Source organism: Ctenocephalides felis, unplaced genomic scaffold, assembly GCF_003426905.1.
Source record: "Ctenocephalides felis isolate EL2017-DRISC unplaced genomic scaffold, ASM342690v1 CF-g0.4_SCAFFOLD_01170, whole genome shotgun sequence".
Lineage (NCBI taxonomy): Eukaryota > Metazoa > Arthropoda > Insecta > Siphonaptera > Pulicidae > Ctenocephalides > Ctenocephalides felis.
Window position 1 is genome coordinate 44956685 of NW_020537324.1, and position 19128 is coordinate 44975812.

At 31.3% G+C, this 19128-nt stretch overlaps 1 protein-coding gene across 1 annotated transcript in view; it reads right to left on the minus strand.

Moving 5' to 3' along the window:
• LOC113367297 (leishmanolysin-like peptidase) overlaps positions 1–14550 on the minus strand; it is an 80465-nt gene extending 65915 nt beyond the window's left edge. The window contains exon 1 of the mRNA XM_026608913.1: positions 14319–14550. Within this exon, the coding sequence (XP_026464698.1) occupies positions 14319–14453 (135 nt within the window). The 5' untranslated portion in view covers positions 14454–14550. The remainder of the gene's footprint in view (positions 1–14318) is intronic.
• Between the last annotated feature and the right edge of the window lie 4578 nt (positions 14551–19128).

Here is a 19128-nt window from a genome sequence, read left to right on the forward strand (position 1 = left end):
GTAGAATTCATCAATATTAAAATTAGTTTAATAAGATATTATTAAGCAAATGCAACGATAATTGACATTGCTATAGCAGCCCAGAGATTCGAGTTCTTCTACTTCTTCACGACAAATAACAACGTGGTGTGCATCTTCTGTAAAAAAGAACAGGATACAGTATGCCGTAAACTATGCCTTGGTCTTGGTCAGGCAAGGCAAAATTCGCAGCCGAACAACCAGCGAAAACCTAATGTTTCTTGATATAAATGTGGGAAATCAAAGGGTATCAAGACTAAGTGCCCAGTTCGCATGTCAACGCCCTAGAATCAGATCCCAACAATGCGGAGATATGAATTCTTTAGCTTGTCGACAAAAGGAAAGAAGAGTTTTCTTATTTTAAGAAATACCCAAAACACGGCCGAGAAATGCCGTGCAAATGAGGCTATGCAAAAATATAAGGCAATCAGCCTATTTCGCACTCCCGAAGCTCGGAGAGTAAGCCTAGAGAAATATGGAAAACTTGTAATTTTCGAAGAAAATCTGTATGAAGTGCTCTTCAAGAATGCACATCTTTTTGAGAAGCCGATACAGAAAGTCTTTTCGAGAAAATGAAGAAGTTTAGTGTAAAACTCAAGAAGACGCTTCACGTAGCTACAAAAGTGCACTCAATACCACTCTAATATTAAGTTAGGTCGACAAGACAAAGCCCTACATTCGGAGAATGGATGTCAACAGTTATGCGCTAGGGAGAGTGCTACTGCAAGCAAAAGAATCTTATAAGCGTACGATGGAAAAACGTACTCTAATTTAAAACCACGATTAGGAATAGCAATAGCTGATATGTTCAAATAAGATAAGAAAGCACATGAGCAACAATAAGACATTCGAAAGAAATACAAACGCAGAGCCCAAAGACTTGGGCATCAGTACAGCTTGGATCAGGTATGGATAGGCATCCATATACTTAGCAACGCAAAACGCAGACTTATGAAGGGCCCCGCGCGAATGATACGGAAAATATTGTTTGTACATTATGTACAATGGTTTAACATTGACATCATTGCAAGTAGACGAAGAGATTAGACCCATAGTTACCATAAGAAAACGGGCCAACCTAAGAAAAATAACTACAATGAGATGCTACAATGTTATGACCTTTTTATCGGGACAGCAGCAATGGTAAAGATCGGGCCGTTTTCTTGTAATAAAGTTTTTTAAAAAAAAATCGGCGATTTTTATGATTTTTTTTTTTTTTGACGGTAGATATCATGGTCTTCTAGATCATACTAAAATATTACCGCCCTACGACAACTTGTTTAGCTTTAAAAATTCGTCAAAGTTTGCAAAAATTGGTATCGTTTTTTGGCCTTTCATCGACGTTTGGCCAAAAACGCCTGAATCGATTTCAGAAATTTAAAAGCCATTCGATGTATCTCAATGAGCACTATAGTTTGTCAGTTTTGTGAGACGATCTGCCGAGCTGTTTCTTTGTAATTTGCAAAAGACTGTTAAACTTTTCGTCCACATTTAAGCTCGTTCTACCTAATCGATTTTAAAAAATCAAAAACTGTTCGAAAGATATTAGTTTAGAATGATACTGATGAGTTACCAAGCCGTTTTCTTGTAATTAACTGTTGAAAAAAAAATTTAAGCCGATTTTTATGAAACTTTCTTTGGCGATGTATATCATGGTCTTATAGAACTTACTGAAATATTACGGCCTTATGACAAGTAGTTTAATTTTAAAAATTCATCAAAGTTTGAGAAAATGAGTAGTTTTGTTGTCGTTTGTTAAAATTAAAATTAGATGATTTACTTGGTATAACGATAGAGTACTTGGTCTTAATAAACATACTAAACCATTAACGTCCTACGAAAACTGGTTCATTTATAAAAATTATTGATTTGTACTCCGAGCTAACGTGTTCGTTCGTTTTCAATTATATATAATAAATCCTCTCGGAATACTTCTAATCACTCATAAATTAATTTGTTTATTATTGATTAAGTCGATTGTTTACACATATTCGCAGCAATTCATGTAACTTGCCTCAAGGCTAAATACCAATACCAACTAGTTTAATAAATCTATCTAATTAATGGAATCCTAATCGCAAAATCCATACTCTAGTCCAGTGATTACCAACCTTTTTTGAGCCTCGCCCCAATGTGAGTTTTCTATAAACTTTATGACCCCCCCCCTCATACAATTACATACAGATTACCTCAGCTAACCTAAAGATTTATTTCAGTGAGTAAGAAACTTACTTCATATTTTTGTGTACGTTTTATCCGCTTTAAAGCCTAGTATAAAATTCTGTTTGCGAATAAAATTCCTTTTTTTGTGCATGAATCTTGTCACTGACCTCAAAACCTTGTGCCAAGCAGTCAGAAACTTTGTTTACCTAATTTTTGGTAATTTTCGCAAATTTGAAAACGAAAGTTTAAAATAATTAGTGAAGGTCTATTTGGATCCTTAGAATTTTTGCATTCCGCAGCATTCTCTTTCATAATGCTTAGTTTTATATAAGCAGTTTATCGCATATATCATTTACAGATTATGATGTGTAGTTGTAATTTTATTATAAAGTAATGAGGAAAATTCAAATTTAAGCTAAAGCTTATAAAAAGTCATGTAAACCCGGAAGAAAATAACGAAGAAATCAACGTTAAAAATTAGTACTGTCTCGACCAAACCGGAACTCCTTAATTAGATCTAAGAAGCATATTTTGTTAAATGTCTTACCATTACTAAATGTTACTATACAACATTACATACAAATCACTAAAATTTTCAAATTGCCCCTCGGTGGGGCGTGCGCCCCACGTTGGGAATCATTGCTCTAGTCTAAGCAAATGAATGGCCAATTTTGCTCTCTTTTTTTTATATACCCGAAGCGGTTGGTTCTAGCTTTTCCAAAAACCATTCAACATCGCGCAACTATGATGAATAGTTTTTCTCAAAAACGTATTTTCCAGGGACATATTTCTTTCTTAAATTATACTACAGCGACCAGGACGTAAACTACAATCTAATCAGAAATCAAAATATTTAAATCGATTAGGCACATTCGTAGGCGTAACACAGATTCACGGTTATAACATATTTTTAATTCAAAACTTTGAAAAATCAAAGATATAATCCAGTAAATTAATAGTAAATTTACTAATGAATATAAAAGTTGCAATCAAAAGTTAAGTTAGTTACTAGTATATTTGATGCAGAAACAATAGACGATAACAATGGTTAAAAACTATCCAGAAAGAGAGACAATCAGGAAATGATCTCATTGAGATCTCATATCATCTCTACTCAGTGTTGTTAACCATTTTTTCATGTTTGAATTTTGTCAGTGCGTATTTTTTCATTTCATTTTTACATCAGTACAATTAAGTAAACTGCATAAACTAAATTATAAATATAATAAATATAGCTCGCATTCTCGCAAACAAAAATTGTTATGTCTGAAGGCTAATTAACGCGAATTCTTATCTACTTTCATCAAATGGCTTTTAAAGTTTTCAAACCGCTTTAGAGAAAACGTTGACAAAATGTCAAATTTTGGGTCACATATCATAGACCTTATACTGCAGTATGTGTATAAGTGTTGTGTAATGTCTTTTGGTCACATACACTTACAAACACATACTTTTTTCAATGTTAGTGCCAAAGTTAGTTATTGTTTCATAATCTCTCATACCAGATACCCCTGCCTGACTGAGATATGAAAATAATATATAAAAAAAAACATTTTGTTTCAAAAATTATTTGAAACGTCAAAAACCACATGCAAACCAGATTTCCTGGAGAAAACAAACTTTTCCTTCGTAAAGTTAATAAATTAAAAATATAGAGTAGTATGTCTACTAACATACCATATCAATCCATATGATAATCTTTACCAAATTTGTTGAATATTAATATAATAGTAAATGTATTGAATAGTAATGATGATGTTAAATCATTCCTGAAGCATTTTTTTAACGAAAAGCAGAAGTTTTGTGAACGTGGGATTATGCGGCCTTCAAAATGACATAAAGTCATCGATCAAAATGGATAATAAATATTATAATATAAAACCAAAAATCAAAATATATAATTGATGACAAGAACCAGAAAAATGTATAAAAAACTAGTGGTGTATGGCATCGCGCCTTAAGGCAATTGCTGGAACTTCCTGAACCAGAATGAAACGTCGAAAACCACTAATGAATATTCGAAAAAAAAATAATAATCAATAAATATTGATCAATTATTAATATTTTAACGTAACGTTATAAATATTTTTAAATAGATAATTATAATTGCTATATTCGAGAAAAAAATTAATAATCAACAAATATTGATCAATTATTAATATTTTAACGTAACGTTTTAAATATTTTTAAATAGATAATTATAATTACTAAATATTTTACTATTTATATAATATACAGTTACCATCCTATCGCCGAATGAATCTATCTGAGGATATATTTTTAGAATAACGCATATGAAAAATATACATTCTTAAACTGAATTGTACATTTAAATTTATATTTAAAGTATAAAACTTTATATATTTTTGATAATTCCAAGCATTTTTTTTAATTTTGAAAAATGTTTGAACTGTATAAGTAAACTTTAAAAATTGATCTTGGTTTGGAACCTAAAAAATGGTAACAAAATTAGTACTGATCAATTTTAGAATCTATATAAAATATCTGACAATTTGATGTGCATATGTCTAATGATCATATTGAACGCCAAATAAATACTTTTTTTTATTTTGTCCTCTGTATCTCCGAAACCGCTGGCCTTGCCAAAAATTTAAATCCTTCATTTCGTCAATACAAGTAAAATGTTTTTTGAATCATTCAAATCGTTCGTTCGCTTCGTTCAATTTTTCGTTCACGTTTTCAGGCGCACGGATCAACCGATTTGAATGAATGAATCAATTCGATTCGTATTGACAAAGAAATGTGCTGATTATTTTTTGGCAAAAGCAGGTCCAGCCGTTTTGGTGATACGGAGCAAAACGTGCAGAAAATATATATCGAATTTTGGAGAAAACGGCATCCGATTTCAATGATCCATGACGGTGCAAAGTGGTGATTAGTTTTTGGTCCAAAAGCAGGTCCAGTTGTTTCGGAGATATCGAGCTAAATGTATAAAAAATAGCAGTTTTCGAGAAATAAGCATCTAATTTGAATGATTCAAACAACTTTCTGTTTGTGTTGATAAAATGATTGCTTTTGGGGGAAAAAATTATACATACATTTTTTTAATTTAAAAAAAAAATTTTTTTTTGAATATCGAAAATAAATCGAATTTTAATTTTTTTCCAAGCTAAAGTTCTAAAACTCACTAACATACTTAAAATAAATAGGGGGAAGTCCCCTAGTGGCGGACACCTAAGGTTACTTATAAATAAATAAAAAAATATTTTACGAAATGTTTATTAAATTATGATTTATGTTAGATAACAAAGTTAGAAATCAAACTAAATTAACAAAACCGCAATCTTTGCTAAAAATAATTAATACTATCAATCAAACTTTGAAATAAAAAATTGATTTTAAACAGTGGCACCCAGTACCGGACATTTCAAAATAACCTGCGTTGATCACATATGTAGCCATCTCCACACTTTGGAATATTTGCACATGTGTCATTGACGAATATTCTTAGATATTGCAAAAAAATCACTAATTATCCACACTTTTGGCTGGGCCACATTGATGCTCTCAGCTGGATTAAGATTAAGATTTTCATTCTTTGACTAGGAAATACGAAGAATGGGGGTATGTAGTGACCGTTAGCACTCATACAGAACAAAATTAAATAAATGGAATAAATTACGTAAATTTTCACAAGAAATATCAATATGTTTACTGTCTGGCACTAAGAGACGACTTAGTGTCCGGTGCTAAGGGACAGACATTTTCATTCATTTGATGGCACTTACTAAAATTGGTTAAAAGATCTAATAATATTCTACCATTTTACGGATAACAATCAAGTACAACTTTTATCTCTCCATATCACTCAAATGTAAATGCATTAATATGCTAGAATTACTTCCATTGATATTTAGGTGACGCCGTGATTTTTGTGCCTAAAACAGGAAAGGGTTGCTCTCGCCGTGACCGTGTGCGTCACAGGCGAGGCTTGGCTCGTGATCCTGTACCTGTGTGCCCCGCATGCCCCTTTCACTTGTATTTTGAAATGAAAAGATTTATACTCGCTTAAATAATACGTATTGAATAGAGTGTCCGGTGTTTGGTGCCGTCCGGCGTTAACGCCGGTACTTTCCCCTAATTTTAATTTTGCAAATCAGTTTATATAATTCTTATAAATATTAGACAGTGTTCATCATTTTAAATTCGATTGATTAAGTTTTGTTTATTTAGTTTTCTGTAAACATATATAATTTACAGTATGTATTTGAAAAAATAATCTATTTGAAAACATTTAATATTCCTCGAATATTTCATTACCGTACGATGCCATTCGCCACTAGTTGAGATTGCTATAACTTATCCTATGAAAAGTTAATGATAAAAAAAACAATTGATAAAAAACAAAATGTAGTTAGCGTAATTCCTAAATATTATCCAAAGAAGTGGTTAATAAAGTGAATGCCTAAAGACAATTGTTATAATTTACGCATTTTTAATAATAACTTTCAAAAACAAGTATAAGTATTTAATAGAACTCGAACTATTATTATTCTGGACAGAAAAAATAGATCAAGGATGTGCAATTATACTCATTCTAAACTTAATATTTTCCGAGCACGTTTTTTAAATAGAATTGTGAGATGATTCTCCATATGCAAATTTATACTCGTGTTGCATACATGGCTATATTAATCAATACTTTATATTACAGTGTCTCGTGTTGTTATTGCTTAACGCGTATGTTAAAACCGGATAAATGCTACTTTCGATTTCATTAAGAGTTTTTTCACATATCGTGAATAATATGAATGGTCACATTTGTTCAAGCGAGCACGTACTAAATGTATGATACAAATTATAATGAGCTGCTTTAAAAAAAATACAAAGCTATAGCTTTTCGTATCATTATTAAAATCAAATGCGGCTAAAAGTAGTTGTAAAATAATGTATTTTTCTTATTGAAGTAAAACTTCTTTAGGCGCGATATGGGTGTAAAAATTTCTCTAGGCGCGACACGGGTGTAAATCCGTACAAATGCAACGAAAACGCCAACGTGAAGTTGAACACTACGACGCAGGTAGGCGCTGATGTCGCGAGTCGCGATCCACTCTCGTCATGTCATGCATAAGTCGAACGCTAAACCCTATATGAACTTGCATTAATTGAATCACGTTTTTTTACAAAAGAAGAGGTTACTGTATTATGTCCTCATGGAATAAGACTTTTCTTAGAGAATAAATGTGTCATGGAATATAATAAATTTATACTGAATCTCGTTGAAGACAAAATAATATCTACTGCCACGGATATTTATGTAGGTTGCCATGCGACAGATCAACAATCATACATTCGTCAGCAGTTTCACAAAAATCGGTTATTGATACCGGGGGTTTGCCGAATGAAATGTTTTTAGTTCTGAATAAATTTTACATAATAACAACTAATATTGATGTAAGTGATGGCTTAGCTAATGGTTGTGTAGGAAAATTAGTGTACATAGAACGTGGCGATAATGATGAACTTCTACGTTTATGGTTTGAATTTCCTGGTAAGATAGGTAACAAAATTAGGAAGAAAGCTGCACATCATATTCAAACTCTTAATATCAGTAGGACAGCTGTGCCGATTCTCAGGAGATCTTATTATTATTGATGTTATGTGATTATTAATAGATGATTTTTAAAATTCAAATATGATGTTTTTTTTTATTTTTATCTTAATTGCCTACTCATACAATATTAAAAGTTTTACTTCAATCGCGTGTGATCCTTACGCGCACTCTTTTTGTTTTAATGTATAAATATTATCTTCTAATTATGTTATTTTTCCTAATGTAAATAATTGGAGTTTTTTAATTATTATTTCTAGTTCTATTTTTATATATCTATTATTTATGTTAATATTTTTATAGGTATTTGTATTCATACTTTTTATTCACTGTTATCTTATTTTTTTACACCTTTTCCAAAGGTTCAGTTAGTCCTTTTTACCCCAACCCACATATGCTTTTATAAAAAATTTGTTGAATCTAAGACAAAAGTGACAAAAGTAACAATGCACCTCGTAAAACAATTCATTAAGGTAAAATTTAAGTAGATCTTTTTACCCGCGGATTTTTATGCCCAGCTATACATTATATTAACTTCCCGTAGGGTTGGTTACTGTAATGGGCTGAAAATCGAAATTAAAATTTTTTACATTTCTCGACGTGTTGAAGGTTTCTGAACATTTTGGCATACCTCAGAAAAAATGGATGTGTGTGTGTGTATGTATGTATGGATACAATTTTTCGTCCACGTTTTCGGGCGCACGGATCAACCGATTTGAATGGTTCAAAAAAGATTCGATTCCTATTGATAGGGAGATGTGCTGATTAGTTTTTGGCAAAGGCAGGTCCAGCAGTTACGGAGATGAAGAGCAAAGAGTGCAGAAAATAGAAATCGAGTTTTTGAAAGAACGGAGCATCCGATTTGAATGATCTAAAAAAACATTCAATTAGTAATGATTGGGAGAAGTGTTTATTAGTTTTTGGCAAAGGCAGGCCCAGCCATTTCGAAGATACGGAGCTAAATTTGCAAAAAATGGTAGTTTTTGAGAGAACTAAGCGTCCGATTTAAATGATTCAAAGAACTTTCTGCTTGTCTTAACAAAATAATTGTTTTTGAAAAAAAAAATTGTTTCACTTTTTTTTTCAATTTTTTTTCAAAAGAAAATTTTTTTGTATATCGAAAATAATTCAGATTTAATTTTTAATTTTGACTATAGTTCTAATATACTTTGAACAAATAATTTCAACTTTGCAATTCAGTTTATATAATTCTTATAAATATTAGACAATGTTACAATATTAATAATAATCTATTTGAAAACATTCAGTATTCCTCAAACATTTCGTTACGGTACGGGAAGTTCCAGCAATTTGCCTTAAGGCACGATGCCATACACCCAACTAGTTTTTTTTTTGTATTGACTTTTTAATTGCGCAGTATCTATATAAAATATATTGAAAGTGTGTTATATTTTTTAAGTGAATTTAGTAGTTTCTTAAACTTAAACTTGCAGTTAATATTTTTCTGCATTTTTTAACTAAAATAACTAATTTTTATCCAATGCCAAACAAATGAATTTTTGACACATGAAACAAAATTCTAAATCATTTTTTCAATAAGTAGAAATATTCTTTTGTATTCAAATAATTTACTAAAGCAAAATGCGACATGCATAATTGTTTGAAAAAATAATGTATTTGCAATTTTGGACGCATTGTGTTATTTATTAAATTAAATTATATAATTTCATCTGCCAAAATATATTGTATCTTATATTGTTTTAATTTCTGGTACATTTCAGCTGCTTTTCGGCAATAATATTGTAGATATTACATTTTTCTTATTCATAATCATGAATATGGATATTATATACTAATATTGTCTAGGCTCGCTTAAACTAAATTCAAATTTTAAAGTGAATCGACATTTCTGGCAGATGACAGATCTCATGTATCAAAATGTTTTCAATAATATGTTGTTTTTTCATTTTTTTCTATTTATTTCTACATATTACTATACATATTTTTATAATCACATACATCCTAAAAAAATCCCTTAACAAACTTCACAAAGGTTTATCAAAATCCGAATAATCGTTTAGGAGGAGTATATTTACATACATCATTACAGAAAAAAAATTATATATAAGATTTACTTATTATTTTATAAATTTTAAATAGATATTATTAACTTCCCGTAGGGTAAGTTATTGTAATGGGCCGAAAATCGGAATTGAAAATTTTTACATTTCTCGACGTTTTGAAGGTTTCTGAACGTTTTGGCATACCTCAGAAAAAATGGATGTGTGTGTGTGTGTGTGTGTGTGTATGTATGTATGGATACAAATTTCCAGTCACGTTTTAGGGCGCACGGATCAACCGATTTTGAATGGTTCAAAAAACATTCGATTCCTATTGATAGGGAAAAGAGCTGATTTGTTTTTGGCAAAGGCAGGTCCAGCCGTTTCGGAGATACGGAGCAAAGAGTGCAGAAAATAGAAATCGAATTTTTGAGAGAACGGAGTATCCAATTTGAATCATCTAAAAAACATTCAATTAGTAATGATTGGGAGAAGTGTTTATCAGTTTTTGGCAAAGGCAGGCCCAGCCATTTTGAAGATATGGAGCTAAATATGTAAAAAATGGCAGTTTTTGAGAGAACTAAGCGTCCGATTTAAATGATTCAAAGAACTTTCTGCTTGTCTTAACAAAATAATTGATTTTGGAAAAAAAAATTTGTTCCAACTTTTTTTTTTTTTTTTAGTTTTTTGTATATCGAAAATATTTCAGATTTTATTTTTAATTCTGACTATTAGTTCTAATATACTTTATAAATAACTTCAACTCTGCAATTCAGTTTATATAATTCTTATAAATATTAGACAATGTTACAATATTTATAATAATCTATTTTAACATTTCGTTACGGTACGGGAAGTTCCAGCAATTTGCCTTAAGGCACGATGCCATAATTGCCTCAAGACAGAATTCCACTTACAGCTAGTTTTAGTATTATATTTTGTAATCTACTGAAGAAGAGTCAAATTGAAACTCGTATGAAATTAAAATTAAATTATTTATAACCACGTTTTATTTTTAATAACTGCATGAATATCTGTTAAAGTTTTTTTTGTCTTCCACCATCTAAAGCAGTGATTCCCAAAGTGGACGCTACTGCCACTTGGAGTCGATGTACCGCACCAGAGAGGCAGTGATAGGTACAGATAAATTTGGGGGAATAAGATTACCTATAGGAGGCCGTAAAAGCATAAACTAAAAATCTGCTTTATTTTCGATATACACAAAAAAAAATTGAAAAAAAAATTGATAAAAAATTATTTTGAAACATTTTTTTTTTCAAAATCAATTATTTTGTTAAAACAAGCAGAAAGTTCTTTGAATCATTTAAATCGGACGCTTAGTTCTCTCAAAAACTGCCATTTTTTTTAACATTTAACTCTGTATCTTCAAAATACACCGCTGGGCCTACCTTTGCCAAAAACTGTTTGTTAGATCATTCAAATCGGATACACCGATCTCTCACAAAAACTCGATTTCTATTTTCTGCACTCTTTGCTCCGTGTCTCCGAAACTGCTGGACCAGCCTTAGCCAAAACAAATCAGCACATCTCCTTTTCAATAGAAATCGAATGCTTTTTGAACCATTCAAATCGATTGATCTGTGCGCCCGAAAACGTGACTGAAAAATGAGGTATGCCAAAATGTTCAGAAACCTTCAAAACGACGAGAAATGTAAAAATTTTCAATTTCGATTTTTGGACGATTACAATAACTTACACTACGGGAAGTTAATAATTAGAATTGTATCCATACATAAACATACATAGGCACACACACATATTTTTTTCTAAAGTAAGCCAAAATGTTCAGAAACCTCTGAATTGTAGAAATATGCAACAAAATATTATTTTCGGTTTTTGGACGATTACTGTAACTAACCCTACGGGAAGTTAATGAACACAAAAACACACACATACATAAATAAGATATAATTTCTCAGAGATGTGCAATTGAATACATTGTAACTTCAAATGTTTATGAAATCCATCCTCTGCAATTATTCATATTTACATTTAATTAAATGCAAAAACTGGTTCAGATCCATTATACATTACTCGCGTAGAATAGAGTGTGATATTGCAAAAGTAATTCCCACTGTTCGTACAGCACCGGGCATGTTAACGAAACAATCTGTCAAGTAACTTACGTTTATAGACTCTTGTACTTGTAAGTCTATATTTAACGGCATTTTCAAACTAGTGGTACATGGCATCGTGCCTTAAGGCAAGTTGCTGAAACTACCCGGACGGAAAATTAAAATTTTTAACTAGTGGTGTGTGGCATCGTGCCTTAAGGCAAATTGCTGGAACTTCCCGTACAGTAATGAAATATTCGATAAATTTTAAACGTTTTCAAATATATTATTACAAATACTGTAACTTTCATTATTTTTGCTAACTTGTTATATCTGAGCAAATCAAATGTAAATCATAAATCAATTTATCTCCATAACATTAACAATCGTAGCTTGGCGGCATTTTCACATTTTTCAATAGTTTTCACAAAACTGGAAAAGTGCTCCAGTACATAAACAGTATAAACGCACTTGGGTAAACATTTGTACCAGAGTGGCGCTTAGACTGTGCTTAGCATGCGTCATTTTTTGAATTTTCAATCCAAAATTACAAAAATATTTTATGGAAAATAAAAAAAAGATGAAATAATTTTTCATTCTCAAAAGCAATTGTTTTGTCAATACAAGCAGAAAGTTTTTTTAGATCATTCAAATCGGACGCTTAGTTCACTCAAAAACTGCCATTTTTTGCACATTTAGCTCTGTATCTTCGAAATGGCGGGACCTGTCTTTGCCAAAAACTAATCTCCCTACCAATAGGAATCGAATGTTTTTAAACCATTCAAATTGATTGATCCGTGCGCCCGAAAACGTGGACGAAAATACGCGGACATACAAAACACACACACGCACACACACACACATCAATTTTTTCTGAGGTATGCCAAAATGTTCAGAAACCTTCAAAACGTCGAGAAATGCAAAAAATTTCATTTTCGATTATCGGCCCATTACTATAACTACCCTACGGGAAGTTACTAGTGGTGTGTGGCATCGTGCCTTAAGGCAAATTACTGTAACTTTCCTTACCAAAAACTTAATCATATAAAAAAGATCATTTTTTTTTAACTTGAAGAAATTTGATTTTTGAGAATTTGGAAATTTTTGAACAAAATTGTCTTTTTTGCAAAGCGATCGCACTGCTTTAGCTGCATAGAGACGAAATATCAAAGCGCGTAAGCGCCGCTTCGTAGTCTAACGAAGGAACAATGTTACAGAACTCATAGAAATGTAAATAAAATTTATACATATTAATAAAATTTCTTTAAAATATCTGATAATTTGATGTGCATATGTATAATGATCATTTTTGACCGTCAAATGGCTTTTTTTTTACTTTTTTTACTAGATCTCCGAAGCCGCTAGACCTGCAATGAAAATTTGATCAGTTCTTCATCTTGTTAATACAAGTAAAATATTTTTTGAATTATTAAAATCGGACGCTCCGTTTTCTTAAAAACTGAGTTACCGCTTTTGGCACTTTTCCCCCCTTACCTTCGAAACGGCTGGTCCTGCCTTGTGCAAAAACTAATCAGCACGTATCCTTATCAATAGGAATCGAATTTTTGTTGAATGATTCAAATCGGTCGATCCGTGTTCGCGAAATCGTCGACGAAAAATTATATGTGCACATACATACACACACAAACAAAAACACACACATTCATCCATTATTTCTAAGGTATGCCAAAATGTTTGGAAACCTCTGAAACGTAAAGATATATACAATTTTTTTTTTGCGATTAGCATAACTTACCCTACGGGAATACGGGTTTTCAAATTTTTTAAAATCTGAATAAATTAGATTTTTCAGAAGTTTAAAATTTGAAACATTTTTTCAAATTTTGAATTATTTTCATAATTTTGTACTTTACTTCAAATGTGTCGCGATGCGTATAAAGCTATAAACAAAGCGCGTAAGCGCCGCGTCGCAGACTAACGCATAAACATTAGTACGGAACAGAAATGTAAACAAAACTTGTACTTATTAAAATCTCTATAATATCTGATAATTTGATGTGCATATGTCTAATGATCATTTTTGTCTGCCAAATAGCAGTTTCTTACATTTTTTATAATATCTCCGAAACCGCTAGACCTGCCTTTGCAAATTTAATCAGTTGTTCACTTACATACAAATAAAACGTTTTTTGAATCATTCAACTTGAATGCTCCGTTATCTCAAACACTTAATTGCTAATTTTGGCACTTTTTGCCCCGTATTTTTGCCAAAAACTAATCAGCACGTCTCCCCATCAATACGAATCGAATGTTTTTTATTTATTCAAATCGGTTGATCCGTGTTCACGAAATCATCGACGAAAATTTGCATCTGCACATACATACACACACACATAGATCCTTATTTTCTAATGTATATCGAAATGTTAGCAAGATATTAATTTTAAATGATTGTAATGTTAGTGAGAACATATGTCAAAAATAACCTAAAACTTTTCTGTCACTAACCTCGTGTGCTTTGGGATGATTGTGACTGCATGTTCTGTGTTCAAAAACTTCACAAACAACCCTCAACGGTTGTAAATTATACACTGTCACTAAAATATATAACATAAAACAATTATGGATCCAAACACACGCCATATTTGCTAAATGTCACTATAATTCAATAAAGCTCTTGAAAATGTCAAACGAGAATCTCATGCAGAAGCATAATGCGCGCGCAAACACTACCATCCCTCCGCGAAGCCAAACACATACTGCCGAGCGACGAACGACGCGGACTGTGGCGCTAGATATCTACTACAATCATATGATATTGCTATAGTTCCGTTGAAACCTGTTTCGCAAATGGCAGCATGCTTTGCTGTAAGACGTTTCTTCATTGCACGGCACGGCAATCACGGCATCGGCGCAATTAACTGATACAACATGCATACAATTGCTACGTACTAGAAATTGCTGAAACTTCCCGATTTATAGAACAATACTAGCATCTTGTTGCATTGTACCTTAAGACAAATTGTTGAAACATAACGATTTCTTTATAACTATTATGTAAAATTTGTAACTGCAAACAAACAAAAAAACTAGTTGTGTATGGCATTGCTGGATCTTCCCGCACAGCAAATTTTTAACAGGCGCATAGCATCGTGCCTTAAGCCAAATTGCTGGAACTTCCCGTACCAAAAATTATTTTTTTTTTTGAAAAGATTAACAATTTTGAGAAAATTTTACTTCGAAAAAATTAGATTTTTGAGAAACTATAAATTTGACAAAAAATTACTTTTTTTTGAAAAAAAAAAATTATTGAAAAAAAAACTTTGGCATATTTTGGAAATTCTAAACTTTTCTTCAAAGCAATCGTATACTGCTTTAACTGCATAGAGACGAAATGTCAAAGCGCGTAAGCTCCGCGTCGCCGTCTAACGGATAAACATTGGTACGGAACTCATAGGAATGTAAACAAAATTTATACTTATTGTTAAAATCTCTATAAAATATCTGGTAATTTGATGTGCATTTGTTTAATGATCATTTTTGACCGCCAAATGGCTTTTTTTCCTTTTTTATTAGATCTCCGAAACCGCTAGACCTGCCTTCGTGAAAATTAGATCAATTTTCATCTTGTCAATACAAGTAAAATGTTTTTTTGAATTATTAAAATCGGACGCTCCGTTCTCTTAAAAATTGAGTTACCATTTTTGGCACTTTTTGCCCCATATCTTCGGAACGGCTAGACCTGCCTTTGCCAAAAACTAATCAACACGTCTCCTTATCAATACGAATCGAATGTTTCTTGAATTATTTAAATCACTTAATAGGTGTTCCCGAAATCGTCGACGAAAATTTGTATCCGCGCACATACACACACGCACATACACACAAACACACACAAATATACATCCATTTTTTCTAAACCTTTGAAACGTAAAGATATATAAAAATTTTCATTTTCGATTTTTTTGCAATTCCTATAACTTGCCCTACGGGAAGTTAAAAAAACTAGTTGTGCATGGCATTGCTGAATCTTCCCGCACAGCAAATTAAAAATTTTAAAAAAGCTTTAAATTTTTTTTTGAAAACTGAAAAAATTAGATTTTTGAAAATTTTGAAATTTTTGAAAAAATTGACCTGTTTTATTTGAAAGTTTTACGGAAGCAATCGTGCTGTGTTAGCTACGTAGAGACCAAATATCGAAGCGTGGAAGCGCCCCATTGCATCGAACGGATGAATACGAAAACCCATAGAAACTAGTGGGGTGCATGGCATCGTGCCTTAAGGCAAAGTGCTGGAACTTCCCGTATCGTAATTAAAAATCTTGGTACGAAACCAAAAAAAAAATTACACAAAATGTGTACACATTGATAAAATCTCTATAAAATATCTGATAATTTGATATACCTGCCTTCCCAAAAATTTAATCAGTTCTTCATCTTGTCAATACAAGTAAAATCTTTTTTGAATTATTAAAATCAGAAGCTCCGTTCTCTTAAAAACTGAGTTACCGTTTTTGGCACTTTTTACTCTGTATCTACGGAACGGCTAAACCTGCCAAAAACTAATCAGCACGTCTCCTTATCAATACGAATCGAGTGATTTTTGAAATATTCAAATCGGTTGATCGGTGTTCCCGAAATCGTCGACGAAAATTTGTATCCGCACACATACACACAAACACACACAAATATACATCCATTTTTTCTAAAGTATGACAAAATATTCAGAAACCTTTGAAACGTAAAGATATATAAAAAAATTACTTTAGATTTTTTTGCGATAACTATAACTTGACTGAATCACATAATTAAAAATATTCATTTAGTATATATGTGAGCTTTGAAACTTTAGCCAAATTAAAATTGAAATCTGAATTATTTTTGATATACAAAAAAAAAATTAATGAATTTTTTTTCGCAAAAGCAATTGTTTTGTCAACACAAGCTGAAAGTTTTATGAATCATTCAAATCGGACGCTTAGTACTCTCAAAACCATTTTTTGCACATTTAACTCTGTATCTCCAAAATCGCTGGACCTGTCTTTACTAATCACCCCTTCTCCCCGTCATTACCCATTGAATGTTTTTTGGATCATTCAAATCGGATGCTTCAATCTCTCAAAAACTCGATTTCTAATTTCTGCACTTTTTGCTCCGTATCTCCGTAACGACTGGACCTACCTTTGCCAAAAACTAATCAGCACATCTCCTTATCAACAGGAATCGAATGTTTTTTGAACCATTCAAATCCATGCGCCCGAAAACGTGACTGAATAATTGTATCCAAACATACATACACAAACAAGTCAATTTTTTTTTTTAGGTATGCCAAAATGTTCAGAAAACTTCAAAACGTCGAGAAATGTAAAAATTTTCAATTTCGATTTTTGGACGATTAACGGTTTGGTCGATCATCGCACAAAACTTATAAACGCTAGTCCTTATCGAGTTACATCGAATGGCTTTTAAGTTTTTGAAATCAGTTCAGTTTTTGGGAAGACGTCGAAGAAAGGTCAAAAATTGGCGGAGATACACAAATACTTTTCCAAACTTAGTCTCGTTTGATTCAGAATGGCTTAAAATGTCGAGAAAGCATAAAATTAGCAAATCGGATTTTTGGACGAAAACAAACTTTTTCTTAATGAAATTAAAAATGTCGAGGGCAGTGTTAGTGAACAATAAGAATGAAAAATCTTGGTATGGAACCCAAAAATTAAAAACAAAATTTCTACTCATTATCAAAATAACTATGAAATATCTGATAATTTTAATCAAAATTTTTGACCGCCAAATGGCATTTTTTTAACTTGTTTATTAACGATTTCCTCCATCCAATATTACAAATGAAATGTTTTTTTAACTATTCAAATCCGATACTCCGTTCTCTAATAAACCGAATTTCCATTTCTGCACTTTTTGTTTTTACCAAAAACTAATCAGCTCGTCTTCCCGTCAATACAATTCGAATGTTTTTTCACTCTTCTTATCAATTCTTATCGGTTGATCCGTGCTTCCAAAATCGTGAGCAAAAAATTGTATCCAAACATACACACAATCCTACTACTTGCATATGCACATACAACAATTTTTTCTAAGTTATGTCAAAATATTCAGAAGTCTCTGAAACGTAAAGATACAAAAAAAATATTTTCGATTACTATAACTTACCTTACTACGGAAAGTAATAAAAAGATCAAGAGGTTGGAGATAATATCTAATTTCGGGTACGGTCTTTCCATACAGAGTCGTTTCTTATACAATTTTACGCCATTTTCGATACATTCAAAATACCAATTTTGAACTCTCTACCTCATCATTTGTCAGTATATCATGGAAAATATGTACTCAAAAGTCGCCTCTTTATACAAACTAATTTTTTGTCGTAGCAGTAAAAGAAATCGAAAAACGACAGAAGTAGTTGAAATCGCAGTGCTTAGGTTTGTATTATTTATAACAAATAATATTGAATAATTGTTTATTGAGTGCGGTTGTTTTGTCGAATTTTTAATTATCACAGTATAGGCGAGACAGGTAAAAATGCTGATTTCGAGGCCTGGTACTTATTAGCGGGCCGAGTAATTTTACATCTTTAAATGTGACTAAAATCGGGTTACACATATTGAAAAAATTAGCCGGTATTTGTTGTTTAGATTTAGTTTATATTAGTATTATAGTATTTAGCATAGTCAGTATTATGACAATTAGCAATATGTAAAGTTATGACATTTTTAAAACGACTTGAAATTTTAATTTCTAATATTTTAAAACTTTAGAGAAAATTGTTGTATACATCTATTTTATTAAATGTTGATTAAAACTTGTTAGAACAATTTTCTTGTAACATATTTAGCAATGTATGAATTTTGGCCTCATTTTTTATATATATCATTAAAAACTACTAAACTTTACTAAAATCTAGTATAACCTGTTATTTACACTCGTATAATTTTTTTTATGGAAAATAGATAGTTTTGGAACATTTTTTAATTTTCTTCAAATAACTTTTAATTTTCATTTCTAAAATTATAATTTGATTATATTAGTAAAAACTAGATGAATTTTACTAAAACCTACTATAACCTGTTCTTTACACTTGGATAGCAATATTTTGAACAATTTGTAGTTAGAATGCGGATTTTAGTATCTTGATAATTTGTACTAAACCGACTTGAGAACTTGTTTACATTTTTTTTTTCAAATAACTGTTAATTTTAATTTCGAACACTATAATTTATTAGTACATATTAGAAAAAATATTGCACTTGAATATTTAATTTTGAATAATTCACAACTGAAATGCGGACACTTAGAACATTTTT